This window comes from Akebia trifoliata, chromosome 4, assembly GCF_017979445.1.
Source record: "Akebia trifoliata isolate Shusen 1 chromosome 4, ASM1797944v1, whole genome shotgun sequence".
Classification (NCBI taxonomy): domain Eukaryota; kingdom Viridiplantae; phylum Streptophyta; class Magnoliopsida; order Ranunculales; family Lardizabalaceae; genus Akebia; species Akebia trifoliata.
Window position 1 is genome coordinate 36,635,521 of NC_141378.1, and position 11,333 is coordinate 36,646,853.

The 11,333-nt window shown below is 34.0% G+C and overlaps 1 protein-coding gene across 1 annotated transcript; it reads right to left on the reverse strand.

Moving 5' to 3' along the window:
• Positions 1–564: 564 nt before the first annotated feature.
• LOC147404829 (transcription factor LHW-like) lies at positions 565–2,601 on the reverse strand. The gene is made up of 7 exons (XM_086440922.1): positions 2,258–2,601; positions 2,114–2,167; positions 1,867–1,998; positions 1,647–1,755; positions 1,499–1,540; positions 1,357–1,413; positions 565–1,263 (listed from the first exon to the last, which is right to left on the reverse strand). The coding sequence occupies exons 1-7, from the start codon at positions 2,392–2,394 to the stop codon at positions 700–702; spliced, it is 1,095 nt and encodes a 364-aa protein (XP_086297048.1). The 5' UTR covers positions 2,395–2,601; the 3' UTR covers positions 565–699.
• Between the last annotated feature and the right edge of the window lie 8,732 nt (positions 2,602–11,333).

The window sequence follows — 11,333 nt, forward strand, 5'->3', positions numbered from 1 at the left end:
TTTGGTGGTTCACAAATACCCTCAAAGTACTATTGAGAAAAAAAAAAAAAAGATGGCTATAGTCACAGAATCCAATATTCATGGCAAAGCAGCAGTTTTTAAATTAAATCAAAGAAATATCTCATTGTGATCTAGGTTGTATAATTGTCCTTAATTAAATTATCGTCTCAGAGAGATCGAATAACCACCTATTAATTTGACCTGAAATAACACTTGGAAGTAGTACTGAGAAAGTACTTTAGAGTGAAAAAAACCACAGATGCTATTTCTCGAGATACAGGTGTTACACATTCGAGGAAAATCGATGGTTCTCTGCACGTATAATGCTACTTTGAGGGTTATTTCGAGTCGACGTAGTGTTGGTATCAATATGCTACCAACACTACTGACATATGAAATGGGTAAATTATAAATACATCAAAATATAAAGGATCTTAAACAAAGCTACCTACATTTTGTTTCCTTTTTTCTGTTTTTTCAAGGGAAATTAGAATCTAGTAATTAAACTTACTTCCTTTAATAAAAAGCATAAAAATAAAAATAAAAACTATGATACCAATTGCATGATTGAATATTATTTTATTTATATGTTTCATATAAACAAAAAGAAGGTCAAATCCCCTTTTATCACAATAAATAAGAAGCAGGAGACACCTAATTTCCTCTAATTAATAGAGTTTAGAGCACAGAGTTTGCTTCTCAATCTTCCAAGCTTGAATTAGGATTTTGGGCTTTGGGTATCTCATCTTCAGATTTGCCAAGGCATGACTCAAGTTTTATATGAGAAACTTCACCAATCCCACCACCATTAATCTTTGATCTCCAAATGGTACTATTGTTGTTTTTGTTGTTGTTGTTGTTGATGCCCAGAGCTGTATCATGAACTTCAATGGCATTATGTGAGGGGATCACTGATGGTAATTTAGATAACAAGGCTCCAAGACTGCAAGACATAGTAGGTAAGAGTGGTGGGATGGACAAAAATGGTGCTACATTTCCTTCTCCTCTGCCCAAATTGATTAATTTGTTAGGCGATTCGTCGAGTCTCTCACCGTAGCATCTCTTACCACCCATTACCTGTCGTTTGTCGTCGTGTACCAAGAAATTAGTATTGGTGATTTCAGTCATTTGGGTGTTGGGTTTTAAGGTGTATGGGTGTTGGGTAGGTAGGTATGGTCTTTGCATTGAGATGGCACCAGGTATGCTCTGTAGATAACTGAATTTCCTTTGTATGTTAATCACTAGGTTGAGATCTTCCACAATCTGTAAAAAAAAAAAAAAAAACCCAACACCCATTAATGGAGTTTTTTTATAGTTAAAGAAAGAAAATCAGAGTTAGAGAGAGAGAGAGAGGACCTTCTCTAGAGAACCCAATTGGATTAGGCCTTCTCTAACAGAAATTATTGCAATAGTCTGAAAAATAGATATAGAAGAAATGGTGGTTGGTTAGACTTTTTAATTTATGTTTGGGGTTCTAAATTTTCCATATTCTACATACCTGAATGCCTGAATTGAACTGAAACTCCCATGCCTTTGGTTGCTGTTTATTTAAACATTTATAGAAAAACAAGAATCTATAAGTTTAATAAAAAATAAAAAAATTTGATATAATTTGGTGATGTTGGTCTAGCATTTTTTTAACTTACAGGGTCAATTGATCCATTCCAAGAGGAGACAAGATTGGGATCCTTCTCAGGTGGGACTTCTCTAAATACCCATTTGTGACTGTTATCTGCTGCAACCTTCCCCACTAATCTGAAAAATAAAAATATTTCTCTCAATCTAGCTCTTTTTATTTTTCATTCACAATAAATAAAATATAAAAGGTAGAAAAAGTGAGGGATAGTTCATAGTATATAGTCTCACCCTTCTCCATAGATATAGACTTCATGAGACATCTTAAAGAAAACATCAGCACCAAATCTCCCCTTAATGTAACCACTCCCGCCTCGTTCGCATTCGTAAAAATCACAAAACCCATCCTCCCAAACAAGTATCCTAGAAATTAAGGAAACTCAACTTTTAGAACTCATCAAATTGAATCAAAATGAATGAAAGAGAGAGAGATGTGTTAATTTGTCCAAATTGTTGGAACTTGGAACACATATATTACCAATTCCTTTTGTTCCCTTTGGAACGATCAAGAACACTTCCTCCATAATCCCATCTGCAACAAAAAAACAAAAAGAAAATGTGAAACAACATTTCATGGTGAGGTTTGAAATTAATAATAGATTTTAGTGAATTTGAGTGATACTTTGGTGGTGGATAATTTCTAGGCAAAATTCTCCAGAAAACAGCGTACACCCATTTCGAAGAACTACAAGAATCTGAACATAGGCTTCTCAATGTGTGTTGTAAGAGACAGTTTAGCATGGGAAGCCCACCTTCCATTGTTGATCCCAAAACACAGAGAGAGAGAGAGAGAGAGAGAGAATGGTGTACAAGGAACAGCTGTAGTAGTACTCTTTTTGTAATAAAAAGAAAAAGGAACAGAGGAAACAAAACCAAGTACTCCGTAATTCTAAACGTTGTCCGTTATTGTTCCAGACCCCAGAAGAGTGTTACATGCAAATCCTGTACTCCCGGGAGCACGATTCCAACATGACTCCTTACCTCTTTCATAGGTGATGTGGCAGAGAATACTTCTGTCAGAAGTAGCTGTTTGTATGCGTGGAATCATGGATTTTTCTCGAATGTGTAACACTCGTATCTTGAGAAAAAGCATCTATGGTTTTACACTTTGTATATAGTGCTACTTTGGATGCTATTTAAAGTCACTTTACAATTTTTCGTTGTCCAATTTATTATCAAAGATCTTGATTTCAAATCTCCACCTTCAAGGATTTATCTCATAGATTACTTGGTGCATGTGAGGAAAAGGGCTATACGTGCCTCAAGAATTAGTCAGGTGTTTTAAGATGTCAAGATATCTTAATTAAGGAAAAATTACTTAATGAACCCTAATAAAGACGTTTCTTTCTAAACACCTTCTAATTTTTTTACGATAACTTAACAATGTATTGTAAGTGTCAGTTAGCTACCTGAGACTTGGGTTCAAATCCTACTAACGCCGAGTTACTGAACTTATTAAAAATAGATTTATCAATCTAACAAAATTTAACAGCATATTTAGTATTTTATTTTTTCTTAATATCCTCCATCCTCTTTCAATTGTGAGATCAATAATTCAAACCATCAAGATCAAATTGTCGATCTCGAAATTTGAACATAAATCATCAAGATCAATGATCAAATGGTCGAGATCACAATTTGAATGGTTGATCTCAACGATGTGGATTGTAGGTCTCAACGATTTGAGTTCGATAAAATAATTTTCCCAAGAAAAAAAACAAAAGAGGGAGGCGTTGGCCAGACATTCATGGGTCAGTGGGCCTGAAATAAGTACATCGAATAATGCGTGGGAGGTGGTATTGCTAACAATTCATGAAAATAGTAATAGAACGGGAAGTACGTAATAATTTCTCATTTGCTTTAGTATTAATAAGGAAACATAATCTTTCATTTCCCGCCGAAACGGACCATTAACTGTCAATTTTAGCTGACGTAACATTAACGGTTGGTTTTAGTTGCAAAATCGCAATAAAGAAAAAAAAAAAACTTGCAGCTTTGGACAGTGGGACTTCTCACCTATCTTCTTGTCTTGTTAGGACACAAGGGAAAATTACTTCAAATTTCATATTATGGACCATAATGTCCCATGACTAAAAAATGTAGGCATTTTGATATCCAAATTTTAGAATATATACATTAGGGTAAATTATCCTTTCGTAAGCTCAATATGATGAAATTTTGATTCGGGTTAATTGTTCATTTTAATTCTCAAAACGTGTATAATGATATCGTAGTAAGAAAGTAGTTAGATTGCTGATATTTTTCTTCAGAGTAATAATCTTGCTGGTTATAAATGTGACAAACTCGTTAAAAAATAGTGAATCAGTAAGATAGTCATTTTTTTTTATAATCAGTGAGATTGTAACTTTGAAAATAAAAATATTAGTAATCTAACTACTTAGCTACAAGATCGTTACTTGAAAAACTTATGATATTATTGTTCGCATTTTGAGAATTAAAATGAATAGTGAGTCAGAATAAAAAATTTCGTCAGAAGTTGATCATGTTTTGAGAAATTTCTCTATATTTTATCTTTACAAGATGTTTTGAAATATTATTTGCTTAAATTAAAGAATAATACTAAAGTGACCTCAAGATTGGACCTCACATCCCACACCCCTGACATGAAAGTGCATGGGAACCATATAATGCTTTTCCTCGATGTATGGGTGAAAAAGCATTTATGATTCCTATCCACTTTCATGTCAAGATGTGCGATATGAGGTCCAAACTTGAGGTCACTCTAGCACAACTCTAAATTAAAATATAATTTAAGGTATAATTTAAATTTGTGGAAAAAAATATTTTATTTTCCTAACACATGGTCCCTTCTTTATCAATCACTTCAAGTCCTCCCTCTATGAATAATTTCTCCTAAGTCCACAAAATAAAATTTATGAAGTAAAAATTTATTGATGAAGCTTAAAATCGTATATTAATTTGTTCCAACGTTATGATCATTTTCAATCTCCAAACCTTAGAAACAAATTGTATGTACTTTATGGGCGATAGGTTAAATTTAAAATCCCTAGACGGCTTTAAATTGTAATTTTTTATTGTTAATACCATTCACTTGCTTAGCCAAAAAAAAAAATTTGTATCTTATCTAATAACTAGAGTTTCGAAGGAAAAAAAGTTTTAGCAAGGTACATAGAACTTGATCATTATCCCAGAAATAAATAAATGAATCTTATCAGAAATATGTTGATCAATATGAGAAGTAAAGCAGTCCAAACGTGAGCCCAACAAAATGAACAAATATTGGTTGGTCACTGTGATTCCTTCATAGGTGAATCAAGAACTCGTGAGTACTGTAATAACTGAAGGAAAATAATGACGCTTGTGGTTGTTGCGAATGTGGATCGCTCACATACCTCTCTCATGATGCTTACTCGATCTTAATTACTTACCCACGCGACAAATTGTTAGAAAATATATACAAAAATAGAATAATTTGATGAAGAAGAATTAAGGACTTCAAGGCTCGAATTAAAATTCGATCTCTTTTAGACAATTTTCTCCCTTATTGGCAAAAACCACAATACACACAGGATCTAAGAACAATTACCTTCAGGATACAAAGAAGCCTACACTCAAGTTGTTAAATCGGATTATGTACGATTTGATTTAACCTAGAACACTCAGAAAATAAAATATTTAGAAACTGAAGATGTGAAATTCTTAAGCTTGAAAATTAGATAACACAAAAAAATTCAAAGAAGAAATCTGATATCTGATTGACTTTTTATAGTCATTTATGTGCATGTTGACCAAGAATCATGATTCAATGTCTCTTGATTTAAGAACCGTTGGATCATGTCTAATCTCAGCTCTAATGATCCAGTTCGCACCCTATCGAAAGTATGTGTCTCATGTCTTTTAATCAACACATTGGTTGAACCTGTACGATTTAATTATTTTATTCACGTCCGATCGATCACCACTTGATCTTACAAGTGCAAAGTGCACTTCAAAGTGCCCACCATCTCGAAGCACCAGATCAAAATTTTAAAAATGTGAGACAATTACAATTAATTATGTTGACTTCTTCTTATAAGGTACCCCACATTCTCACTTGTGGGCAATGTGGGACTAAATCTTATACGCACAGATCCCCAAATTTCTAACTTAAGAAAAAAATAAAATTAAACCACAAAATCTGTATTTTATTTTGAAAATTCCAACACAAATCAGATCGGGGTTTTGGAGTAATCCTAAAAAATTGATTGAAATTAGTCACTCGATTAAATGGTCCCAAAATTTGAATTCCAAACCTACTTTCAAGGGGATCAGGAACTTTAAAAATGAGAAGGGGCAGTCTTCACGATATGGAGATTCATTATATGATTATATTGTTGAACATGATGTTCATGTAGGTTCTACATGGTAATATATATTGTAGGTGCATTATAACACCCAAACACGATTAATGGTAAGATGTCCACATGTCCATCATTGTATAAGTAAACATGTCAAGACATTCCATGTGTCAACTCAGCCGAGTAGGAGAAGTGACATTTAAGAAAGTGAGGGGATCTTTAACTCCACGAGTTTAATTAAGGTCAGAGAACCTCCAAAGATTCTCTTATAAGCTTGAATTTAAGAAAGATGCATTGAAAACCAAATTAATATATATATAATAAAAATAAAAATGAAGAAGCCAAGTTGTACACAGAATGATAATAAAAGGAAAACTACTGGAAGATTATATGAAAGATTTCAAAGATTTTGGTGGATTTGAAAGGAAGAAACTTAAAAGGAAAGGGAGATTAGAGAATCTGTAACAAGTCCGAATTTGCTGTTTACGAAAAGGTGTGCTAACCTGATAAACTAATGGCACAAGGTCATATGTACAAACAAAAAGGTAAAATATAAAACCTTAACTCGGAAACCATCTTCTCATGCAATTTTCTCTCCAAGTAACCAATCAAGTCATGTTATTCAATACACGTGGCATAATGTCATTGGTTTAGTAGTTTAACACATTTTTTTCGTTATCAACAAATCTCAATGAGTCGTGCTAGGGTGACACAAACGGAGATACAAAGGTGACAAAATGATGTGGTGTCGCGCACATTACCATAGATGCTTTTCCGCGAGATACGAATAAAAAGCATCTATGGTTATGTGCGTGCCACCACATCATTTTTGTCACATTTATGTCTCCTATTGTGTCATTCCAGCATTTTGCAATCTCAATTCATCTACAAATATGGGTAACAGCACTAAGGTAAGACTTTAATTTTAACTCGTTTTCAATTCCATTATCTAATCTTTCTAATTTGATTATCGGAATATCTTTGATCAGGTAATCCTTACCAATTTTTGAACTTCTTGTAGTATTCAAAAGGAGGATCTTCGTTGAGATAAGAGTATGTGGTGAGATAAAAGATTTTTTTTACCTTCATATATGTAATGTGTGTGTGTGTGTGTGTGTGTGTGTGTGTGATATGTAGAGATTAAAGAATTAACTTACACCATAGTGAACAGTTTCCACACCCAATACCAAATCTCTTCCATACTATTGGTTCATATTATTTTCAATCCAAACCTTCCAATAGGAAATCTCTTTTGACCAAAAGCTCATTTAAATCATATAATCTCAACCATAGAATAAGTAGATTTTTTTTTTTTTTACTACATGTGACCATTCAAATTGATACAATTAATGGAAGGTCTCAATCATTTGATGAGGCAGCATTTTTTTTTTTTTACATTGACCCACTTATGATATTTTCTACATTAGTGATAATAATGGTGTTTGTGGTTCTGTGGTTAGAAAGGCAGATAGTGGGGATGAGACACCCCAATAGAGGAAGCAAAGAGATTGACAGATACAAACTTGTTGGGTCCCCACTCCCCAAAACTTCCACCCCCACCAAATAATAAAAAATAAAAAAAATAAATAAAAAAAGCTCTAAAGACCATCTCTCTAGACCTATTTAAGGACACCCCACTGGTCCCCATCCCTTTTTGTCCCCCCTCCCCTCAAATTACTACCTTTGCCTCCTTACCTTATCATCATCTCCTATCCCTCTTACGGGATAAGGCTTTGCTCAAAAGTATTGTATTCTGGGCCTATGCATTCTTCAATAATAATGTAGTCTCTAAATAGTCTAAAGCCACCTCTTAAAATCGATATTGAGCCTAATTAATTTGATATCTTTAACTCAGTTTGCATGTTTAATTCATCTTTGCTTTTGTGACGGACAATATGACAACGTTGTATAAGGGTCACAAGTCATGGTGTTAATGGGTCGTCGATTCCAGTTTAATCAGGACCATCATATTTTTTTCCATTTCAATTAATTCTTGTTGATTTTAATAATAAAATAAGCCAAAATTTGCAGGTGTCGATTCTTTAAGTGTTGGATAAGACAAAAAAGATTTCTCCTTTACTTGCAAGGTTTTTTCCATTACAAAATATGAGAAAATATCTTCTCTGAGTCATTTCAATGCCCGTTTTCTTTCTACAACACTAGACATTATCTATAAAAACACCAACAACTTAATTACAATTTGTTTTAAAAACAAATGTAACATTAATAAATTTTCAAAATATGAGTTAGAAGTTTTGGATTGAGCTGATTTTTTGTGAGGATGATCTCTATGATGGGAAGATCATCCGGGAAAAAAAAATCAGTCCAATCTGAAACTTCTAACCCCATTAACAGTGATTTAGAATGTGGACAGTCGAATTTTTACCAATAATTTGTAAATCACTTTTGATGGATTTAGAAATTTCAGATTGAGCTGATTTTTTGTGAAGATGATCTTCTCATTATAGTGACCATCCTCACAAAAAAAAATTCAGCCCAATCCAAAACCTCCAACCCATATTTTGAAAAACCATTGTTTTTACATATGTCCCATGAACCGCCCCCATATATATGGATCCCGCTCGGCACCCAACCATTTACCCAACAATTTGCCCGACAATATGGATCCCGTCCTACATAGGTTAGAAGTTTTGGAATAGGCTGATTATTGGTGAAGATGATCTCTATGGTGAGGAGATCATCCTCACCAAAAATCAGCTCATTCCAAAACTTCTAACCCCATCACAAATGGTTTACAAAAAATGGACAGTCCACGATTTTTCAACTTGTAAACATGGGGTTAGAAGTTTTGGAATTGGCTGATTTTTGGTGAGGATGACCTTCTAACCGTAGAGATCATCCTCACCAAAAAAACAGGCCATTCCAAAACTTCCAACCCATGTAAGACAAAACATGTTGGGCAAATTGTTGGGTAAATGGTTGGGTGCTGAACATTTCCATATATATATATATATATATATATATATATATATATATATATATATATATATAGGGTCCCGTTCGCCACCCTTAGTTTTACCACACACTTTAACAAACGCGTTTTGTCTTACATGGGTTAGAAGTTTCGGAATGAGCTGATTTTTGGTGAGGATGATCTCTATGGTGAGGAGATCATCCTCACCAAAAATCAGCTCATTCCAAAACTTCTAACCCCATCAAAATTGATTTACAAAAAATGGACGGTCCACGATTTTTCAACGTGTAAACATGGGGCTAAACATTTCGGAATGGGCTGATTTTTGGGGAGGATGATCTTCTAATCATAGAGATCATCCTCACCAAAAATCAGCTCATTCCAAAACTTCTAACCCATGTAGGACAAAAAACGTTTGTTAAAGTGTGTGGTAAAACTTAGGGTGCTGAACATTTCCCATATATATATATATATATATATGAGGGTCGGGTTCCTGCGACACACATTGCGACAACGTGTTTGTCTTATATGGACAAAAATGTTTGGAATGGGCTGATTTTTTGTGAGGATGATCTTTGTGATGAGGGGATCATCCTGGCAAAAAATCATCCCATTCCAAAACTTGTAACACCATCAAAATTGATTTACAAAAATTGGACGGTCTATAATTTTTCAACAAAAATTGGACGGTCTAGAAGTTTTGGAATGGGCTGATTTTTGGCAAGGATGATCTCCTCACCACAGATATCATCCTCACAAAAAATCAGCCCATTCCAAACATTTTTACCCATATAAGACAAAACACGTTGTCTATATGCGTATTGAAATGGTTGTCGTTTGAACTTGACCCTATATATATATATATATATATATATATATAGGGTAGTGTTCAAAGGCCAACTTTTTGGCAAAACATTTTTCAAAACATGAGTTAGAAGTTTCGGAATGGACTGATTTTTGGTGAGGATGATCTCTACAGTGAGGAGATCATCATCACCAAAAATCAGCCCATTCCAAAACTTCTAATCCCATCAAAAATAGTTTACAAAAAATGGACGGTCCACGATTTTTCAACTTGTAAACATGGGTTAGAAGTTTTGGAATGGGCTGATTTTTGGTGAAGATGATCTCCTCACCGTAGAGATCATCCTCACCAAAAATCAGCCCATTTCGAAACTTCTAACTCATGTTTTGAAAAATGTTTTGCCAAAAAGTTGGCCATTGAACGCTACCCTATATGGGTCCCATTCAGCACCAAACATTTTGGCCAACGTTTTAGCCAATCATTTTTGTCCTACATGGGTTAGAAGTTTTGGAATGGGCTGATTTTTGGTGAGAATGATCTCCTAATTTTTGGTGAGAATGATCTCTACGGTGAGGAGATCATCCTCACCAAAAATCAGCCCATTCCAAAACTTCTAGCCCCATGTTTACAAGTTGAAAAATTGTGGACTGTCCATTTTTTGTAAACCATTTTTGATGGGGTTAGAAGTTTTGGAATGGGCTAATTTTTGGTGAGAATGATCTCTACGGTGAGGAGATCATCCTCACCAAAAATCAGCCCATTCCAAAACTTCTAACCCCATGTTTACAAGTTGAAAAATCGTGGACCGTCCATTTTTTGTAAATCATTTTTGATGGGGTTAGAAGTTTTGGAATGGGCTGATTTTTGGTAATGATGATCTCCTCACCGTAGAGATCATACTCATCAAAAATCAGCCCATTTCAAAACTTCTAACCCATATTTTAAAAAATGTTTCGCCAAAATGTTTGGTGATGAACATTTCCCATATATATATATATATATATATATATATATATTGGCAAAACATTTTTCAAAACATGAGTTAGAGGTTTTGGAATGGGCTGGTTTTTGGTGAGGATGATCTCTACGATGAGAAGATCATCATCACCAAAAATCAGCCCATTCCAAAACTTCTAACCCCATCAAAAATGATTTACAAAAAATGGACGGTCCACGATTTTTCAACTTGTAAATTGAGGCTAGAAGTTTTGGAATGAGCTGATTTTTGGTGAGGATGATCTCCTCACCGTAGAGATCATCCTCACCAAAAATCAGCCCATTCCAAAACCTTTAACTCATGTTTTGAAAAATATTTTGCCAAAATGTTTGTTGCTGAACGGGACCCTATATATATATATATATATATATATATATGTATATATAAAATTTCTCCTTTGTAAGAAACTCTAGGAGAGAGCTCATTTTAAAGCTAGAATACATGGTTTATACGAAAACTTGAAGAATCTTATATAATATTTATAAAGGGTTGGGATCTGTGGACTAAGAATGACTCGTGAAAAAAACACATGATTACAACCCTTTAAACACAAAATCCAATACTTGTGATTTATGAGTATCTTGATGACACAAATCTCATAAATATTTTATCTAAAAGATAAATCTCAACCATAGGATTTTG